Source organism: Bufo gargarizans, chromosome 1 (genome assembly GCF_014858855.1).
Source record: "Bufo gargarizans isolate SCDJY-AF-19 chromosome 1, ASM1485885v1, whole genome shotgun sequence".
In the NCBI taxonomy this organism is placed as follows: domain Eukaryota; kingdom Metazoa; phylum Chordata; class Amphibia; order Anura; family Bufonidae; genus Bufo; species Bufo gargarizans.
This window is the reverse complement of record NC_058080.1, coordinates 480,253,142-480,274,086: the sequence shown is the minus strand read 5'-3', so window position 1 is coordinate 480,274,086 and position 20,945 is coordinate 480,253,142. Positions and strand designations below refer to the sequence as shown.

The 20,945-nt window shown below is 41.1% G+C and overlaps 1 protein-coding gene across 6 annotated transcripts in view; it reads right to left on the bottom strand.

The window, feature by feature from the left end:
- Positions 1 to 20,945, bottom strand: part of AGTPBP1 (ATP/GTP binding carboxypeptidase 1) — a 182,909-nt gene that overhangs the window by 41,640 nt on the left and 120,324 nt on the right. For all 6 annotated transcript variants that reach the window (XM_044273638.1, XM_044273644.1, XM_044273631.1 and 3 more), the window contains 5 exons: positions 19,933 to 20,020; positions 10,632 to 10,776; positions 5,243 to 5,396; positions 1,941 to 2,121; positions 1,701 to 1,830 (listed from right to left, as the gene is read on the bottom strand). In XM_044273638.1, the coding sequence (XP_044129573.1) occupies positions 1,701 to 1,830; positions 1,941 to 2,121; positions 5,243 to 5,396; positions 10,632 to 10,776; positions 19,933 to 20,020 (698 nt within the window). The remainder of the gene's footprint in view (positions 1 to 1,700; positions 1,831 to 1,940; positions 2,122 to 5,242; positions 5,397 to 10,631; positions 10,777 to 19,932; positions 20,021 to 20,945) is intronic.

Sequence of the window (20,945 nt, the reverse complement as noted above, 5' to 3'; positions counted from 1 at the left end):
TTCACGATTCAGTTATTTGATGAGTTATTTCCATCAGTTATTGTGAGCCAAAACCAGTAGTGACGCCTACTCAGAGATCAAGTGTAATGATTTAATTAGCACTTATTCTGTGTTTTTGACCCACACCTGGTTTGGCTTACATAACCGATCTAAAAAACTGACCAAATAACTGAATTGTAAACTCAGCCTTAAGAAGTTTTGTTTATGAGGTCTATTGAGAGCTCTGTACAAAAATGTATGGATTGCCACTGCAACTCTTTCAGATTCTGACTTTCCTTTTCCTGTGTAGCTTACAACATTATATTCTCCCTGGATAGTATGGGCGCTCTTTTTGTATTAGCCCCAAAAGGATTTTTGTGTAGTGTAGGGAGTTGTTTAAAATGGTGTTGCCCTATAGACTACAGAAGGGTATGATGATTTATCTAAATAAGTAGAAAAGACACAGGAAATGTATCACATCCTGCACCCCAGAATTCAGGCTTAAAAATCACAAACCGGTTGCAAAATAAGCCTAAAACTTTTTGGACTTATTTGGGCAAAAAGTTGCGACTTTCTGTGATTTTAGACCCGTCATTACAGTTTTGAAAAGTGGGTGAAAAAGTGTGCATGGTTAGCTATGTTAATTAGTTTTATGTCAGTGTGCCTCCAGCTGTTGCAAAACTACAACTCCCAGCATGCCCGCACAGCCAAAGGCTGCACTAGGGAATGGAGCTTTTTGTTTAACCAGTGTAAAGCTGTAACCCTTTAAGAAAGAGGTCAGACGCTCTTTCTACGAGGGGACACCTCCTGTAGGGACCTAATCAGTGTTTTCCCGATCGAGACTGACTGCTTTAGCTGAAACAGCTTCCCAGCTGATGTCGCTGTCAGATGATGTGAACTCTATCGGTGATGTACGCACCTTCATTCTGGATGTAGTCAGGACTCCAGATGAAGTGTTGATGTAATTGAGTATTATGTTCTTTATCCTTTGTATATAGATAAGTGCAAAAGAAGGACATTATATCGCTATATGTATATACTACGTATTATATTTAATAAAATCATATTATAAAACTTCCTTTGAAGTGTAGCTGTAGTTCAGTTAAAGGTCTCTCTTTAAAAGTATCCAAACCGGAAGTCTTGCTCTGTACAACAAAACAATCACGGAGATTTAAAAAAAAAAAAAAAAAAAAAAAAAAAAAAAAAAGGAGGCGAAAAATGTTACAATTTTCCCCAGTAGGAGGGTGGTTTAAAAATACTGGAGTAGGATTTCTAGACAAAAGTGATACGTTTAAAGATGCGCCAAATTTAACAATGTTTGCAGATTAATATATTTGGTTAAAGTACTCCAACACAGAATCAAGCAAAACGGACTTCAAATATTACCCTCGTGAAAATGTTTGGTAAATTGTACGGATAATGCATTGCAGTGTCAGTTTATTTGGAACCTATGGTAACACTGGGAACTAGTGGGTTCTGTTATATAACGTTTCCTTCCCTGCCTGTATGGAATAGTCTAGTGCATTGCATCACACCAATAGAGCATCTTAAGTAACGAACAGAAAAATGCTATAAAACTCAACTTTGAAGTCATATCCCTTTTACTAGCACAAAAGATGACAAAGTCGGTTAAAGTCTTACATTTCATTTGCTGCTTTGTCTTCTGTATGTTTATCAATTTACATAATACATTTTTTTCACTTTATGCCAGCGTTACATACCAGAGGAACACGTTTGATAGATGCCAAATACTGCAGTAGGCCCTTGGTGTGGTAAATTGTAGGATGCAGATCTGCATTGGGGCTTTGCCACTGCCTGTTGAGATCTTCTCCACTTAAAGAACAACGATGGCTAGGAAGAAAAGGTTTCCAGACCCTTCAATAATTCCTTATTTCTTTTCACACAATACACAAAATAATAGGTCATATATACCTTTAACTATATTACTGCCTACTACTTACTTTCCATTGATGACACCATCTGGGTTAAGCATGGGAACAATTTTAAAAATGTAGGAATCCCGAAGGTTCTGTGCAGTAGGGCTGTTCCCCATAAGAAATTCCAGTGTTCCTTTCATTACCCAGCTAGCATTTGTCTCTCCTGGGTGAACCCTGGATGTTAAGAAGATATAAGGTCGGTTTCCTGTACACAAAGATACAAAATAAAAGTATTTTAAAATACACAGCAACCCCTTATAAGGTACCAATGGTTTATCATATAATTTATACCAAAACAGTAAAAGTTACTCCATCTATTAACTGTAATAAATCTCTGTCTCAAAGTGTACAGTTTTTAATACTTAAAGGGGTTGTCCCCTTTACTCACAATGTACATCTAAATAAAGGCCTCCATATATTTTCTGCTATTTTCGCCTCTTCTATGTGGCTCCAACGGTCCCCCACTCATTGTTTATATATATGTTTATCTTTCGTTAACTTCCGGCTGCACTGCCCTGTGGGTCCTGGGGCAGCGCAGCATCAGGTGGTTACAGCGGTCTCTCTGCTCCGCTGTAACTCCACCCCCTCATCAATATTCACCTCCATTCATTCTAAAGCTCCTTGCCTGGTGACATCACCGGACTGGAGGGACGGAGCTTAGCGGGATATTACGGGGCAGGGCTTAGCGGGATATCAAGGGGCGGGGCTTAGCGGGATGTCAGCCAGCCACTGTAACTCCACCCCTCATCAATATTCACCTCAATTCATTCTAAAGCTTCTTTCCTGGTGACGTCACCGGACTGGAGGGGCGGGGTTTAGCGCGATGTCGGCAAGCCTAGTGACTGCCCCTCCATTCTGCATAAATTACTTATGCTGCCAGTGACGTTACCGGGCTCCCTGAGCAGCGAAAGAGGAAGCTTTGCTTGCCTGCAAGGGACCAAGTACGTCAATAAGGAGAAGAAAACAGTAACTTCCGCCCATGAATTTCAAAGATGAAAAGGGGGCTGCAGAAATCTGTGTCAAAGGTACTACGTGCTTGTATGTAATGTGTATGCCACACTTGTACTATTAGAGCAATGTCCCCAATCCCGGACAAGCCCTTTAATTGTCTCTCTCGCTTTTCTCTACTATATACCTACATGCAATAGGGAAAGGTAATGTGTACCTAATAAAACCTAACTTTTCTTAATAAACTTAAAAGATCATATTTTCTGCAGAGCCCATAAAAATATGTGGGTCAGGTTTTACAGGGTATTAGGAGCGAATGCGCTCTAGGTTTCCATTCATGCACCAGAACAGAAGTCACTAAATTCTGGGGATACTATGTTGCCCTATATGCAGGCTAGACAGTAAATAGATATCCTTATTCTAGATATACAGCGGAGCACCCGTCCTGAAAAGATCGACCTCGAATCCAGTGACGGGCCCTATCCTTGTCCTGAATAAATGCCCCTCATTCTAAATTATTTACTGCATGCGTTCCACTCATTTCGACAGTTATTGTGAATGGCTTGTCAAGGAGCAACTGGGCAGCATGTCCAATTATAGCTAGTGTGAGGATTCGCTCTTTGTAGACAGGCTAAGCGGACGCAGTATAGAGGCACCAACCAGTTCTTAAATCAAACAGTTCAGTGTTTATTCACACTTTTGGCAAGTTCATAAACAAAAAGTGACATTCAACAAAAAAAGTCACCTTCTGGTTTAGGTGTTAGTTCACACCTTGCTGGCAGTTCTGCCTCAAAGAGTCCATGAACAGGCTTAAGGCGGCCTGTTTCCCCTCACACTGGTCTTATCCCTCGAAGCCCGGCACAAACCTCAGATCCCAATACAGAGATCCTTTCTGCTGAACCCAGCTGTCTTTTGAAGGCAGCTAGGTGTTGCCAAAACGCGGACCGGCATATAAGTCCAGTCTGGTGTTTGACTCCACCTGGTGGCTAATCAGTCCAGCAGCACACAGTGGGAGGAAAATACCTGCCTCCCCATACAACTCCCTTTACTGTGTCACGCTAGCCAGTATACGGTATAAGGTGACATAGGTATGGTGTGATGTCAGGTATGATGAAGTGACATCACAAATGGGTTTCTGTCAGGTATGATGCTGTAACATCGCAAGTGGGTTCCTGTCAGGTATAATGCTGTGACATCACAAGTGGGTTTCTGTCAGACAGGATGGTGTGACATCACAAGCGGGTGGGTTCCTATTAGGTAAAATATGGTGACATCACAAGTGGGTTCCTGTCAGGTATGATGCTGTGCCATCACAAGTAGGTTGATGTGAGGTATGATGCTGTGAGATCATAAGTGGGTTAATGTCAGGTATGATGCTGTAACATCACAAATGTAATTCTGTCAAGTATGATGCTGTGACACCACAAATGGGTTTCTGTCAGGTATGATGATATGACATCCCAAGTAGGTTTCTGTCAGGTATGATGCTGTGACACCACAAGTGGTATTCTGTCAGGTATGATGCTGTGACACCACAAGTGGTATTCTGTCAGGTATGAGGCTGTGATATCACAAGTGGGTTCCTGTCAGGTATGATGCTTTGATATCACAAGTGGGTTCCTGTCAGGTATGATGCTGTGATATCACAAGTGGGTTTCTCTTTGGTATGATGCTGTGATATCACAAGTGGGTTCCTGTCAGATATGATGCTTTGATATCACAAGTGGGTTCCTGTCAGGTATGATGCTGTGATATCACAAGTGGGTTCCTGTCAGGTATGATGCTGTGATATCACAAGTGGGTTTCTCTTTGGTATGATGCAGTGACATCACAAGTCGGTTCCTATCAGATATGATGATGTGTCATCAAAAGTGGGTTTCTGCCGTCTTTAAACAGGTTTCCCAGCTTGCAAAGTTTCTTTAATTGTGTTCTTTTTAGCCTAATAATAAACTTACCCTATGACTTACCGTTATTTTCGCTATGTCCCCCTTCTCTCCCTATTTCTAATTCTTATTTCCCTTAAATTATCGCTTACAGGGGTTACCATGAGCGTTCTTACCATGAACGTTTGTGAAGACCCTGTAGGAGTCCTGCTCTAACACTAATGATAGAAACGGCTAGTAGCTGCATTGGGAGCGCGCCTGTATAGGCAAGCTGGTCAATGACATGAACAACTCACCACTTGCCTATACTATCAAGTTTGTTGGTAACCTCCCCCAGAAGATTTAGGAAGCAGTAAGACCCATCATCAGTAGTCTGACATGGTACCAATCGCCAGCTTAGAATGCTTGTAACCTTACAGAATATTCTTCATAGTTGAAAATTAGTCTCTTGAATGATTTATTCATAAATGATATTGCAGGACAATTTCAACTCACGAAACTGATAGACATGCTCGTAGAAATTGGACTCTGGCATAGCAGTTATGGTGACCACTGGGCATCCATTTCCAGCTAGAGTTTCACATAATGCATCATGGCGAAAATAGATCATCTGGGGATTATGTAGAGACTCCAGTTTTTGAAGGTGCATCTTTGAAAAAATAAAACATCATATTGTTTTTAAATTAGTTTATAAAGAAATAGCAGCAATTACAATTATAAAATGAAAACAACCTTATTGAAATGTCCTGGACCATTCTTTTTATAGAAAATGTGTCAGCATGATCAACCCTATTAAGCCAGGAACACTGCTTGGTAGGGTCGATAATACGGATTAAAACAATGCCTCATTTATGTCTGTACGAGGTACCACTTCAGAGAAAACTGCTCTTTTATTAAAGGGTTTCTGTCACCTGAAAAATGGGTATTAAGCTGGCTGACGTTAGCGATGTGCTAATGTCAGCTGAACATAACTATATTACTACCATCTCACTGCCTGAAGCCTTTATTGAGAAAAACTAACTTTTATAATATGCTAATTAGCCTCTAGGAGCAGGGGGGGTGTTGCACCTGCTCCTAGAGGCTCCGTTTGCCCACCTCTTTTCACACCCTTCTCTTGATTGACAGGGCCAGGGCAGCGCTGCTCTCCTTCCGCCGGCTGTGTCTTACAAAGGGCTTAAAAATCTCGCGCCTGCGCCGCCCTGTTCAGTATTCTGTGCAGGTGCAGTGAGGGAAGGACGTTCTCCGGCAGCCAACTTCCTCACTGTGATGTATTCAGCGAAGGCGCAGTGAGGAAGCCAGCAGCCGCCGAGCGTCCTTCCCTCACTGCACCTACGCCGAATACTGAACGGGACGGTGCAGGCAAACAGAGCCTCTAGGAGCAGGTGCAACACCCCCCCCAGCTCCTAGAGGCTAATTAGCATATTATAAAAGTTAGTTTTTCTCAATAAAGGCTTCAGGCAGTGAGATGGCACTAATATAGTTATGTTCAGCTGACATTGGCACATCGCTAATATCGGCCAGCTTAATACACATTTTTCAGGTGACAGAAACACTTGAATATGCCAATTGGCTAGTTGGAGTACCAAGGGGCTGCAAGAGTCCTTGTAAACACCCCTGATCCCACGCAATGTCTAGCCCTGTCAATCTAGGGTAGTTTGGAATGGCTATAAGGCTGCAGGGGTGCTCACGAAATGGTGCTCCCAGGGCTATGACCAGCCCCTTGTTGATCCAACTAGCCAATAAGCACGTTAATAAAAGCACAATTTTCTCTGGAATGGTAAGTTTATTCCTTTAGGTAACAAGTATAAATGGCTAAAATTAAACCCCCCATGGCTTACAGCTACTGTAAAAAGGGCAATAAATGACAAAAAAAAGGGCATTTAAAAAATACAAATCTGAGAGGTCAGCTGTAGCCTTTGAAGTTTACAAAGGGCTTAATAAAATCTGTAAAAAGGAGATAAAATTTGCAAAAACACAAAAACTACCGGCAGGTGGAAAAAGAGAGCAAAAAAAATCCCCAAAAATCTTTAAAGGGAACCTGTCACCTGGATTTTGTGTATAGAGCAGAGGACATGGGTTGCTAGATGGCCGCTAGCACATCCGCAATACCCAGTCCTAATAGCTCTGTGTGCTTTTATTGTGGAAAAAACACGATTTGATACATATGCAAATTAACCTGAGATGAGTCCTGTATGTGAGATGAGTCAGGGACAGGACTCCTCTCAGGTCAATTTGCATATGTATCAAATCGGGTTTTTTCCACAATAAAGGCACACAGAGCTATGGGGACTGGTTATTGTGGATGTGCTAGCGGCCATCTAGCAACCAATGTCCCCAGCTCTATACCCTAAATCCCGATGACGGGTTCCCTTTAAATATATAAATGCTAAAAAAAACAAAAACAAAAAACAAAGGTCTGAGCAGGTAGGTCCCCTAAATAATGGTAAAGGGGGGATTAGTCACTGAAGATAATGAAAAGGCAGAGCTACTAAATGTTTTTTTTTAGCTCTGTATATACAAAAGAAGAGAAAGGAGCTGATATCTGTGGTGCTGGGGCTGTTAGTACATCCAGTAATATACTCAATTGGCTAACGGTAGAGAAGGTCCAAGCTAAGTTAAATAAGGTAAATGTGAACAAGGCTCCGGGTTCAGATGGATTACACCCAAGAGTTCTTAAAGAGCTCAGTTCAATCATTGGTGTGCCTCTATTTGAAATTTTTAAAGATTATCTAGGTACTGGTACAGTGCCAAGTGATTGGTGCAAGGCAAATGTGGTGCCCATATTCAAAAAAGGATCTAGGTCCTCCACAGGTAATTATAGACCAGTTAGTTTATCTTCTGTTGTGGGAAAAATGTTTGAAGGACTCTTAAAGAGGACCTTTCACTCGTATACAAACTAAAAACTAACTCTATCTGTGGGCAGAGCGGCGCCCAGGGGTCCCCCTGCACTTACTAGTATGCCTGGGCGCCGCTCCGTTCGCCTGGTATAGGCTCCGGTGTCTCAGCTCCGTCTGTTGTACTGGACTGATTTTTTTGTAGGAGGCGTGTCCCAGTCTATGAGCTGTGTGCTGGGATTGGCCAGCACTGCAGCAAGGGACACGCCTCCTACAAAAAATCAGTCCAATACAACAGACGGAGCTGAGACACCGGAGCCTATACCGGGCGAACGGAGAGGCGCCCAGGCATACTAGTAAGTGCAGGGGGACCCCTGGGCGCCGCTCTGCCCACAGATAGAGTTAGTTTTTAGTTTGTATACGAGTGAAAGGTCCTCTTTAAGGGACTATATACAGGAGTATGTGACTGTAAATAATATTATACTGTAAGTGATAACCAACATGGGTTTACCAAGGACAGAAGTTTCAGACTAACCTGATTTGTTTTTATAAGGAGGTGAGTAGAAGCCTGGACAAAGGGGCAGCTGTGGATGTAGTGTTTCTAGATTTTGCAAAGGCTTTTGATACTGTCCCTTATAGATGTTTAATAATAAGTAAAGTAAGGTCTGTAGGCTTGGAAAGTATAGTTTGTAATTGGATTGAAAACTGACAGAGTTGTGTAAGGAGGAATTGTCAAGAATTACTCCTGACCGTTGTGCACGTCTGATCTGCAACTACAGGAAACGTTTGGTTGAAGTTACAAAAGTTCACATACTTTTTCACCTGCACTGTGAATGTTTACATGGTGTGTTCAATAAAAACATGGTAACATTTAATTATTTGTGTGTTATTAGTTTAATCAGACTGTGATTGTCTATTGTTGTGACTTAGATGAAGATCAGATCACATTTTATGACCAATTTGTGCAGAAATCCATATCATTCCAAAGGGTTCACATACTTTTTCTTGCAACTGTATGTCTTTTTTCAACCGTATTAACTATGTAACTATGTAAATCGCAAATCAGCATGATCAACTCGAACAGACAGTGTGCTTGGTTTAATAGGGTTGATCATGCCAACAGATGCTCTTTAAACTAAATTCTCTTAACATAAATTATATCATACATTCCATTGCATCAAGGATTCTATTCTTTAGATTTTAAGAAAAATCTGATTAATACTGCAGCCTAAAATTAGGAATGGTATGGCTTGACTAGTGCCAAACTACTTTGCCTGCTTCGCAGGCATCAGTACAGTGACAAAGAGTTAGTTATTTGAGTTGAGGGCAAAAAGTTGAGGTTCTCAGGAGGCCTGAAAGAACTCAAACTAGATGTTTAGCTATCCCGCTATTATGGTATGAATCCCCCTATTATGGTATTATTTTTGGAAACATAGGTTAAGGAGAACAACTTTTGTCTCACTGTATTTTAGTCAAACAAATGCAGCTAGAACACAAGTCACATTCTTTATAGCAGTTTTCTGAGCATTCCATCCTCGGGATAGGTCATCAGTATCTGATCTGTGGAACTCTGACTACCTGTACCTCCATGATCAGCTTTTTGAAGAAGCTACGGCGCTCTGTTAAACATCAAGGCCTCTTCCTAGGCCAGTAACGTCATGTTCATCGGTCACACGGCTCAGGTGTAGCTCACTCCCATTCACGTAAATGGGCCTCAGATGCAATACCAAGCACAGCAAATATCAAATGGTCAGTGCTGTACTTGGTAAGCTGCAAAGAACAGCTTGGGAGTCATACCCCAAAAGATCAAATATTGATGACCTACAGCAGGGATGCTCAACCTGCGGCCCTCTAGCTGTTGCAAAACTACAACTCCTAGGATGCTCTAATAGCTGTAACCTGAGTAGGCATGCTGGGAATTGTAGTTTTGCAACAGCTGGAGGGCCGCAGGTTGGGCATCCCTGACCTACAGGGGGCTGGAACACATGCGGGCTGCCATCTTGACTCACAAGTCCGGCGATGCACAGGTAAGCCCTTACCTTTGCCGAGAGCCAGTCTGAAATCAAAAGCAGTCACCGGGAGCAGGCAGTTCCGACAACAGCCGCCGGGGGCCTTCATCGGGCTGTTCTCGGAACTGCCTGCTCTCGGTGACCGCATTTGATGTCAGACCGGCTCCCGGCACAGACACAGGTAAGGGCTTACCTGTGCATCGCCGGACTTGTGAGTCAAGATGGCATCCTACAGTATCCTGAGGATAGGTCATTAGTATAAAACACTCAGAAACCCCATTAAAGATTCAGACATTGGCTAAGTAGTCATCTATACATGGAACCAAAGAAACTTTTCTTCTAGAACAGAGCTATTTTTTATATTTATCCATCAGTGCACTTCCCTAGACTCCACAAGTATCTTTTTTTTACCTTTTAACCCCTTGTGCTGTATTTGTACAAATATGCTGATACAGTTGTTTAAATCAGTGAAAGAACCAATGACCAGAAACACTTTCGGAATATTTAGTGCAACCAAAGTTTTCTAACTCTCAAATCAAAATGCCTTAACACGGCCTCTAAACAGTTAAATTGGTTTTCCAGAGAAGTATTTAAAGAATAAAAAATAAACCACACTCGCCCTCATTGATCCCCCCAATGTTGGTCCGGTCCCGGCTGTTCTTCACTTACTGGTGTCAGCTTGACACAGTGGGAACACCAGTTCAGCGAATCAGTGACAGACAGGTGAACATTAAAGCCAATGACTGGTTGTAGAGGCCTTTCCAGGTATTCCTGGACCTGGGACCAGGGAGTGAAGAACGGCAAAGCCCTGACCAGCGTCAGAACGTCATCTGAGGTTCAGTCACAGTGAATATGACTTACAGTATGTTTTTATTTCAACCATGTGAGCCCCATTCAAAATAATGCATTTTCCTGGGAAACCCCTTTAATTACAAGAAAGTTAAATTTCTGTTAAATGACATTCCCAGAAGAGGCACAATACTGTCTCAAGTTATAAAATCTTTTATTGAAAATACTGCATATCCAAATGAATAATCTTACCTTTAATGTGGAATATGTGTAAGGATAGTGATATGCAAAATAGCAGACGTCATCTTTGTGAAGAAAACTGACAGTGAATGTCAGGGTATAGTAGGACTTTCCCTTCTGACCCCCTGTAGCTATTGAACTTCTAGAGAAATGGTTTCTGTCAGGAAAGACATAAAAAGTTAATATCAGAAAAGGCTTGGTATGTTTCTTTTTGTTTTTCTCTTTATATTAGTCTACTTTGTACAGCTTTGTTGCTGCACATGGTTTATGGATTCTGTACTTTGCCGACTAGCTGGAAATATAGGTGACCTTGGTATGGAATACAGTAATGACTTGAATGTCATGCAAACCCCAATATCTATCCATTGTGTATTCCCCATAATTGGACATACCATACAGTGGTGCTTGAAAAATTGTGAACCATTTAGAATTTTCTATATTTCTGTATACATTTGACCTAAAACTACATCAGGTAGATAAATTACATAAAATTAGAATGCTTGGACTGGAGGAAAATGTCTGTATGTGGGTAAGAAACTGGCTCAGTAATAGAAAACAGAGGTTATTAACGGTACACACTCAGATTGGGTCACTGTCACTAGTGAGGTACCTCAGGGGTCAGTATTGGGCCCTATCCTCTTCAATATATTTATTAATGATCTTGTAGAAGGCTTGCATAGTAAAATATAAATTTTTGCAGATGACACTAAACTGTGTAAAGTAATTAACACTGAAGAGGACAGTATACTGCTACAGAGGGATCTGGAAAGGTTTAAGATCGTGGACAGAATCAAGGTGGGCTCCTCAATAGTGGTAGAGGATTTTAATAAAATGATATGGACTCTACTAATTCAACGATTTACCCCAAACCCATATCTTTCTCAAACCATCTCATCACTTATGGGTTATACGGCATGTGGCTTTTGCAACCCCCAACCAAAAGTAACTTTACCTTTTTCTCTTATTCCCATAAGGTATACAGAACAAGAAGAGCTACTGACTTTACGATTGAGTCTCTTGACAAGAGAGTCCTGTGATATGATACCAGAGGATAAATCCGAGATCCCTTCACTAGAAGTGGCCCTTCATCATCCTCATCTCAATTCAATATCTCACCTCATTCCAGCTATCCAGACAGATGCCTCTATTAGTCTACTTCTCGGAAGAGAAATTCTACAGGTACATAAGGTACTCCAACAAATGGGTCCTTTAATGCCCCCTATGCTCAAAGACTTGATCTAGGGTGGGTTATAGTAGGAGAAGTTTGTCTGGGGCAGCACCTTGGCCTGACCGTGTCAACACTTAAAGACATCTATGCTAATGAGTGGGCGCACATCCCTTCTTAGTCCATGCTTAGTCTCCTAGTCACAATAGGGACATAAGTAGTGGCATGAAGACTGACACTTTAGGGGATTAATTGTTCCAGAGAACAAAAGATGATGACAAACAAGCAATGTCTATAGATGATCAAGCCTTTCTCCATATCATGGATAAAGAGACTTTCCAAGATGAAAACAACAATTTGGTAGCCCCTTTACCTTTTCGCACACCAAGGTGTTATTTACCTAGTAACAGAGAGCAAGCCATGAATCGCCTGAACACACTACGTAAAACTTTGCAAAGAAAACCTGAAGTGAAAAAAGACTTTACAGAATTCATCAAAAGGATGCTTGACAATAATCATGCTGAAGTAGCACCATCACTGGATGAAGGTTAAGAACACTGGTATCTGCCAATGTTTGGCATTTACCATCCACACAAGCCAGACCAAATAAGAGTTGTGTTCGATTCCAGTGCTCAACATGAAGGTGTTTCATTAAATGAGAGAGGACCATCGTGACTACCTGCGTTTCCTGTGGTACAAGGATAACGACATAGATAAAGAACTAACAGAGTATAGAATGAGAGTGCATGTTTTTGGTAACCAAGAAAACGAATGATGATCAACCTGGAAGCTGGGGAGTATTCCATGAAAGGGTCAGTTTAGAAGAACTTTCACAAGCCGAGACAGTTATAATTTATTTTGTACAACACACATATTTCAGGCAAGAATATGACTGTATTGAACAACTAAAGACACTTCCAAAACAGAGCAGTCTTACAAAATTCAGTCCCTGGTGGCCGCTTATCATTAGCCTGCATCTCCTCATCTGATAGTGTGGCAGTCATCATCCCTCATGATCACCATATTGCCACATTGATTGCAAGATATTATCACAATCAAATAGTTCACCAAGGGCACCACATAACAGAAGGGGCAATCAGAGCTGCAGGTTTCTGGATTCTTGGTGGAAAACGTCTAGTGTCTACAATCATTCACAAATGTGTCATGTGCCGTAAGCTCAGAGGGAGATTGGAAAGCCAAAAGATGGCAGAGTTACCAAAAGATGGAGTCAATCCAAAGCCTCCATTTACTAGTGTGGGTGTTGATGTGTTTGGTCCTTGGGCAGTTGTAACACGCCGCACTAGAGGAGGTAGCGATGACGGCAAACGCTGGGCTGTTCTTTTCAAATGTCTTTCTACAAGAGAAATGCATGTAGAATTGATTAAGTCCCTGTCAGCATCCAGTTTCATCAATGCTTTAAGAAGATTATTTTCTGTTCGTGGTCCAGCTAAGTTGATTCGCTCAAATAGAGGTACTAACTTTGTAGAAGCATGCAAGGAGCTGCATATGTGCTCAAATGATGCAGAACTTCAAGACTATCTTCAAGACATAGGATGCACATGGATCTTTAACACTCCACACTCATCTCACATGTGAGGTGCTTGGGAGAGATTAATAGGTATAGCTAGGTGCATTTTAGATGCAATGTTACTCCAAACTAAACCTACTTGTTTGACTCAGGAGACTTTAAGTACTTTCATGGCAGAAGTTATGGCTATCATTAATGCGAGACCTTTAGTACCACTATCTACAGATCCAGATAATCCAACAGTTTTTACTCCTGATAAGCTCTTGACCAAAAAGGTAGACTCTTCATCTGAACTTCATGTAAAGCAATGGAAACAAGTCCAGTGCCTGGCTGTTACGTTTTAGAAGAGATGGAGGAGAGAATACCTGTTTACCTTACTAAGTCACAGGAAATGGACTAAGACCAGTCCCAATGTCAAAGTTGGAGACGTTGTGTTGTTGAAAGATAGTCAAGAAAGCAGAAACAACTAGCCTATGGGAATTGTCACAAATACATTGCCAAGTAAAGATGGTAATGTCAAAAAGGTTGAAGTCAAAGTGACAAAACAAGGGACTGCTAAAGTGTATACCAGACCAGTTTCAGATGTCATTGTTCTCCATTGAATAGGTATTTCTATTATGTTTCTGGCACAATACATAACATAGAGCTTGTCACTGATAGCTTTCAGACGTGATATTCGCCATGAGTTAAATTCCATCCTGTGGATTACAATTGGCATTGGAGTTAGTTTGGCCTAGTGCGGCTTCTCCAATCCGAAGATGGGTTTATGGACAAAGCTATTTCTTCATGTGGGCTACCAGCTTGAAGTACCACAGTGAAGAGACTCAATATTGTGGACTCATGTTATAGTTTATGTTATCAGTTCTAGTCGGGAATGTATTTTCTTATTAGTGTCTTTTCCCTGTACAGTAGATATGTATAGGTAGTGATATAATGTATTATATCAGGCAGGGAGTGTGCTGCCTTTACAGGCTAATAAGTTATAGTTATCTATATAGGCTATGTAGTTTATCACTGCCATCTAGTGGCAAAAGTGAATGGCAGCTTTAACCAGGTTATGAAAATCACTTAGGCAGGAAGTGACCATTGGTCTAGGAAGTGTCTTCAGCCATTTTAGATTGCTATTCTCTATGGATGCAGCCTGTCTGCTTCTCTCCCAAGGGGCTTGAGACATCATCACCTGTAAGCGCCTTTTCTGTTAGTTATGCTATACTAGTTTATTCTATGTATACTGATATGTTGTTATTGTATTGTATTTCAGTTTCACAAAAAAATAAAATAGAATAAAGTTGAATTCCTTTGGTAGACAACACAAGCAGTGGGCTTCTGTTTACTGGAGTCTTGGACAAGTGTTTAGCTGTCCGTTTAGAACCACACATAGTCAGTGTTTTGAGAGCGGAACAATCATAAAATATAACATTATATGAAATAATGTGTCATTCATCATCCAGGGGCCAGAAAAACACACAACTGAGAAGTTGTTGAAGTGCCTTGCAGCAATATCCTTAAAGGGGTTCTGCACTTTCAGTTAACTGATGATCTATCCTCTGGATAGATCATCAGCTTCTGATCGGTGGGGGTTCGACACCCGGGACCCCCGCCGATCAGCTGTTTGAGAAGGCAGCGGCGCTCCAGCAGCGCCGTGGCCTTCTCACTGTTTACAGCCGGGCCGCCGGCCCACTGACGTCACGAAAAGTATCAACTAGCGTGGGCACGGCTAAGCTCTGTTCACTTAAACTGAGGTTAGCCGCGACCACGCTAGTTAATAGTTGTGACGTCAGTGGGCCGGCGGTAAACAGTGAGAAGGCCGCGGCGCTGCTTGAGCGCCGCTGCCTTCTCAAGCAGCTGAACGGCGGGGGTCCCGGCTGTCGGACCCACGCCGATCAGAAGCTGATGATCTATCCAGAGGATAGATCATCAGTTAAATGAAAGTGCAGAACCCCTTTAAGTAACACCAATATACCACTCCCAAACTTCTCGGAAGCAAACCGAGACTTAGACCTGAGAGGCCCAGGTATATTCCCTGTTGTCCTCCCCACCGCCAACTATCCAAGAGTTTCCTTCAAGTTCTCTGTCGCACACGAATCTCTTCCCTTGAAAACTGTCGAACTATAAACGGCTTCCACCGATCAAAGAATTTATTAGAGTGGGATTCTTTGTGACTCTCAACCTCATTTTTTTCCAAGATCATCAGCTTATATAAGTGGTCAACCAGTTCCTTAACAGATGGGAAGAGGGTCCAGCCAATGGATAAACAGAAGCCGCAGGGCGCTCAAAAGTATTGCATGAAGCAATAAGGGAACAGCCCTAATTCCAGGGTTTTGTAAATTTTCGATCTTTATTGAGTGAAAGAGCAAAATAAATGGATCTTTAGGTAGAGAAACGTTCCAGAGGAAAGATCTATATTGTATGACCATATCCCAGTAGATATCAATCTGTGGGCATTGTCAAATGCCATGACACAGATCTGTAAAGGGGGTGTTACATCTCGGACAGGCAGTGAGTGTATCTGGGTTGGTTGGAGATGGAGGTAAATTAAAACAATAAACCACCCTATGATTCAATTTAAAACGTGTTTCCCTCCATCACTCTCCAATCACACTTTTCTTCACCCTTTCCTAGCCCTCTAATATCCTTTCATAAATGTCTTGACTTTGTAGTATTTGTTCCAATTTTTTAAGAACTTTTTGGGTAAATTGACAAGAAGTGGTTTCACTCTGATAAGGGAGGAAATGGTGTGTCCAGGGGTTCTTGGAGCCACCATTGCATCAAATGTATTTCAATGTGCTTCATGTTCGGGGTTGTCTAAGCATGATTTACAGAAAGACTGTAATTGTTAAAATTGCAAAAAGTGTCTGCTAGTTACTCCATACCGCTTGGAGAGTTCCTGGAAACGACACCAGCGTCTCTTATCTGGACATTTCATCTGCAGTGGGATATGTATCCCTTTTTTCTCCCACTCCCTTAAAAATTTGTCAGACCCTCCCACATGAAACTCTGTATGTCTCCAAAATGGCATATGTTTTGATAGCAGACTATAGTACACTTCAACACAGTGAAGCATTTCACAGTTGGAAGTAACAAGTATGTAACAAGGTGTGAAGGTCAGCTAACTCCTATTCTATTGAAAGAGCTGAATAGAAGGAGAATGTAATCAATAGCATGGCAGAATAGGCAGATTATATTATAACCACGGATATTCGGCATATATATCCCTCCCTCTGGCCTGCAAAGCATTTGTTTTTCCAAAGCTATTCTCTGTTTTCCACCTGCCCATATGAATTTTGTTACACATTCTTTGTGTCCTTATACTTAAATAATAAAGGTAGGGTCTGCAAAGGATATAAAAGCTTAGGGAAGGCAATAAGTTTGACCAAATGACATCTGCCCAAAAAAGAAAAAGATAAGGGAAGACACCACCACCTGGTCAAGTCCCCATGAAGTTGTGCAAAAATAGGTGAATAATTCAGGGTATACAAGCTATCTCAAGACCCCCTAATTTTAATACCCAAGTAAGTCAGGGACGGCTTGGGAAAAAAGTCTCCTCCAATCCCCTCCAGAAGGAGGATGGGTTGGGACAACCTATCTTCGATAACCTTATAGTTTCCAAATTGTTCTATGGCCTTGAGAACCTTGGTCAGATGAACATTGGGTTCACTCATAAATGGCAGCATGTCATCGGCAAATAATGCTATTTCCAGTTCCCGAACCCCGATTCTTATTCCCTTATAGATGGAGGAATCCTCCAGGCATGCCTGGTGCTCTTGGTTAGTGTCAACTTAGCTCTTTGATGGTTGGAATTCAATTACTACTGGTATGGTAACAAACAAAAGGCTCTTTTCTGGCCAGACAACTTAAAGGGGTTATCCCATGATTAATGTAAAAAATGAAAATCAGAGATCATATAGTACATGCCAATCTCTTTCTAACAAAGCTAGAACCAGCCCTGTACCTCACATAGATCTACAAATCTTCCCATTCATTGCTCTGCTAGATTTATATCAAGCTGACAGGTCAAGTGGAGTATTGATTAAGAACAAATGGACGGCACAGTGCTTCCTTTAAGGTCCAGGTGCGCGGTCAGCAGGTCGAATCCCCATATACTTGTAATAGATTGTCAAGTGGAGTGTCTTTTCTGGTGCAGCTCAGAAGGAGTGTCCTTTCTGTTGGAGCTCTCTCCCTATCGCAGCTCAAGAGGCAGCTGAAGGATCAAACTGAGCACGTGCGGCCTTCTGCATGAGCGTGAAAAAGAAATAAAAATAACAAACAGCAGGCGGTGCTATACAGCTATATTTAATTGAATAACTCAGTGGCTATACAAATTTTTTTTATTACATTCAGTTACAAAAGTATTCAGATCCAGGTGCTGGTTTGAAAACTGTAGAATATTTTTCGTGGGACAACCTCCTTAAGTTTACATCGTCATGGGCTCACATCTCCTTTAGTTATGATACTTTGACCCTTCTGGCATATCTAATACCTTAGGCTTTAATTATGCCTCCTTTTATAACTTGGCAGATGATCACCATAGGGGATAATTTACATGATATTTATGTAGTGCGGGTCATTACGGACACGGCGATACCAAACATATGGGGGAGATTTTATTTGCTTTTTTTTTTCATTTAAAAGAGTATTTTCAATAAAAAAACTTTTTTAATTAGAATTTTTTTTAATTTAATATATATATTTTTTTTGTTAACCACTTAAAAGTCCCACAAGGGGACTATAACAGACATTTAATTTTAAAATAAAATGCACTATACCTACAGTGCACTGGATTTTAATGTCAGTACTATACTGACATTGACCAGCAGGCTGCCCCAGAGAGTCACAGCCTGCTACATCGGCACTGCTTTGCATGTGGCAGGCACCATTGCCTGCAGCAAGTAAAGTGTTGAACAACCCGGATCAGCACTCCTGCCGGTCCGGGCTGCTAGAGCAGTAGCACGGCTCTCATGTAAGAGCTGGGCCCCCGCTCCCCACTACACGGGTCCCCTAAGGCCCTTTAGTGACCTCTGTATGGGTGGTCACTAAGGGGTTAATACAGGGTTACTCTCTGATGTCCAATCACAATTTCAAAACTACTTTCCTTATAAATGGTCTAATGGTACTGTTTCTTTGTTTAGGTCTTCTTGCTCTTCAGCTACAGAGGCAAGAATTTGGGCATGGAGGCAATTATAACTCCTTTCTGATTCCCCCATATGCCTTTATCTGTTTTTAATGAGAGTTTACCCAACAAAGATTATACCAACTAGTTTCACAACAATGTAACTGTCCTGGTGACCTTATGCAAAATTCTACCCTACATTTCTTTTAACATTGCTGCCACTCACAATGTTCCCGTAGAGATTTTTTTTTTTTACAAATATCTGTAACAGCGGCACTTTCTTTCATCTCTTCCTCACTGGGATCCATGCGATAGTTCGCCATATGAGTTATAGGTTTGTAATTTAAAAAAAAAAAGTCTCCACATGCTTTAAGCCCCCAATGGGGGCAAGACCTTGCCCTTTCCTTTACGGATGATCAGTTTCACCTTTTACCCTCCCTTGCATCTAGGAAACGACTGCAATGTTGGTATTATAACCCTTATGGTATTTCACACATTTTCAAGACAACTTCTCCCATATGCTAGAGATATAAGAACCAAATAGGATCCCTAATGCATATACGGTGGACTTGATACTCACTTAAATCATTGTGGGACACTATTTACAAACTACTATCTACCATGGGGACTGAAGGTGGTATTACTCTCCCTTACACTTGAATCATTACCCACTGGAGATCTCACAATAGTTTCCACATCTTGACAACTACTAGGAATAAGCTGGCTAACAACTGGAAAACTGTTTCTAATCCTTCTTTCTCATAAATATTACATACTATTAATCATAATTGTATTATGAAATACCTAATTGCATGTAGGCTGCATACCCTATCTGTATAAAAATATTTCTTGGGAAAATCGTTTTCCTTTATTGGTCAATCCAGCGTGTGCAGTAACCAATCATATTTTCAGGATATGAGAAGGGAAGAGGGGGATAGAGAATGGTCTGTATTTATATTATATTGGAGGAATTGAAAAAATTCTTATGCTTATATTTGTGACCTCTTCTACCTCCTATAATACTGTATGTTTTATCATGCTTATGGACCCAGGAATAACGGTTTCTCTTTTTGGTGCTACTTTACGCTCACCAGTTCATTTACTGATGCAAATAAAATCTTATCAGTATCCCTTTGTAATATCTTTAGTATGTACTCGCCTTTTAAAGTAAAAAAAATAATAATACGTTTTATAAAATTCCTCAAAGCCGATACACAGGACTTTACCGTAAGCATTTAGTTGCAGTCATAAAGGCTCACATAATTTTGCCACTCTAAGACATGTGATACTGGATCATTTTCCTCAATAAATAAATGACCAAGTCTAATATTTTTTACAAAATTTGTTTGATTTGGTAATTTGTATCTACTTTTAGGACTTTATGGAGAAATATAGAAAATTTTGAAGGGTTCATAAACTTTTAAGCACCATTGCATATTTATACACTTAAAATACTTATAGAAGCAGATGAGGACTGGGATAAATATCAAAGTAAAAAGGACTCACTTACTTATAATAACATATATCTGTTCCAACACGGATCCACCACGGCCGGGAAGCCAAAGCCTCCTGTACGGAATACATAAGGGGCTGCATACCTTTTGTATAAAACAAAAACATGCAATATTATTTTTCTTTTACTACACACCACATAAATCTATTTTTCACCCAATGATGGATGTTAAACTTAAATTATTTTTGAATCAATTATTCAACATATCACATTAATCATAACTTAAGGAAGATAAGGAAGGGAAATCCGGGTGCTGTTATGTCGGACTCCTGGAAATACAATTACCGGTAGGTCTAATTCCTACTTTCCAGGACGTCCTCCATGACAGCACCACATGGAGCAATAGCAGATTAGTACACTCATTAGGGAGGGACCACGGCCTGGAGGACCTTACGTCCGAACCTCTGGTCATGGTTTCCTGCAATGTCTAATCTAGTGTTTACAAAATGTATGCGAACTAGACCACGTTGCTGCTTTGCAAATCTGATCGATTGAAGCTTACGCATGTTCTGCCCAAGATGCCGCCACCGCTCTGGTAGAATGGCTCTAATATTTTGTGGACAAGCCAGTCCCTGCAGACAGGATTCTATAATTGCCCTATTTACCCATCTGGCCAATGTTGTATATTGGAAGTTTTCCTGCCTTTATTTCGGCCAGCAAACTTTATGAACAGATTTGTATCCTTCCTAAATCTGCTAGTAACCTCCAAATATTCCAGAAGAGTCCGTCTGACATCTAGCATGTGGAAGCTCTTTTCCATGTCATTTTTTGGATCTGCACAGAAGGAAGGTAATACTATTTCCTGATTTAGATGAAACGTAGAGACTACTTTCGGTAAAAAGGTAGGATCCAGCTTTAGAATGACCCTGTCATCTAGAATCTGAAGGTAAGGTTCCCGGTTGGTTAAGGCTTGTATCTCACCTAATCTTCGGACCGATGTCATTGCCACTAGAAAAAACAGTCTTCAGAGAGAGATGTTTTAAAGAGCAATTCTGTATTGGTTCAAAGGG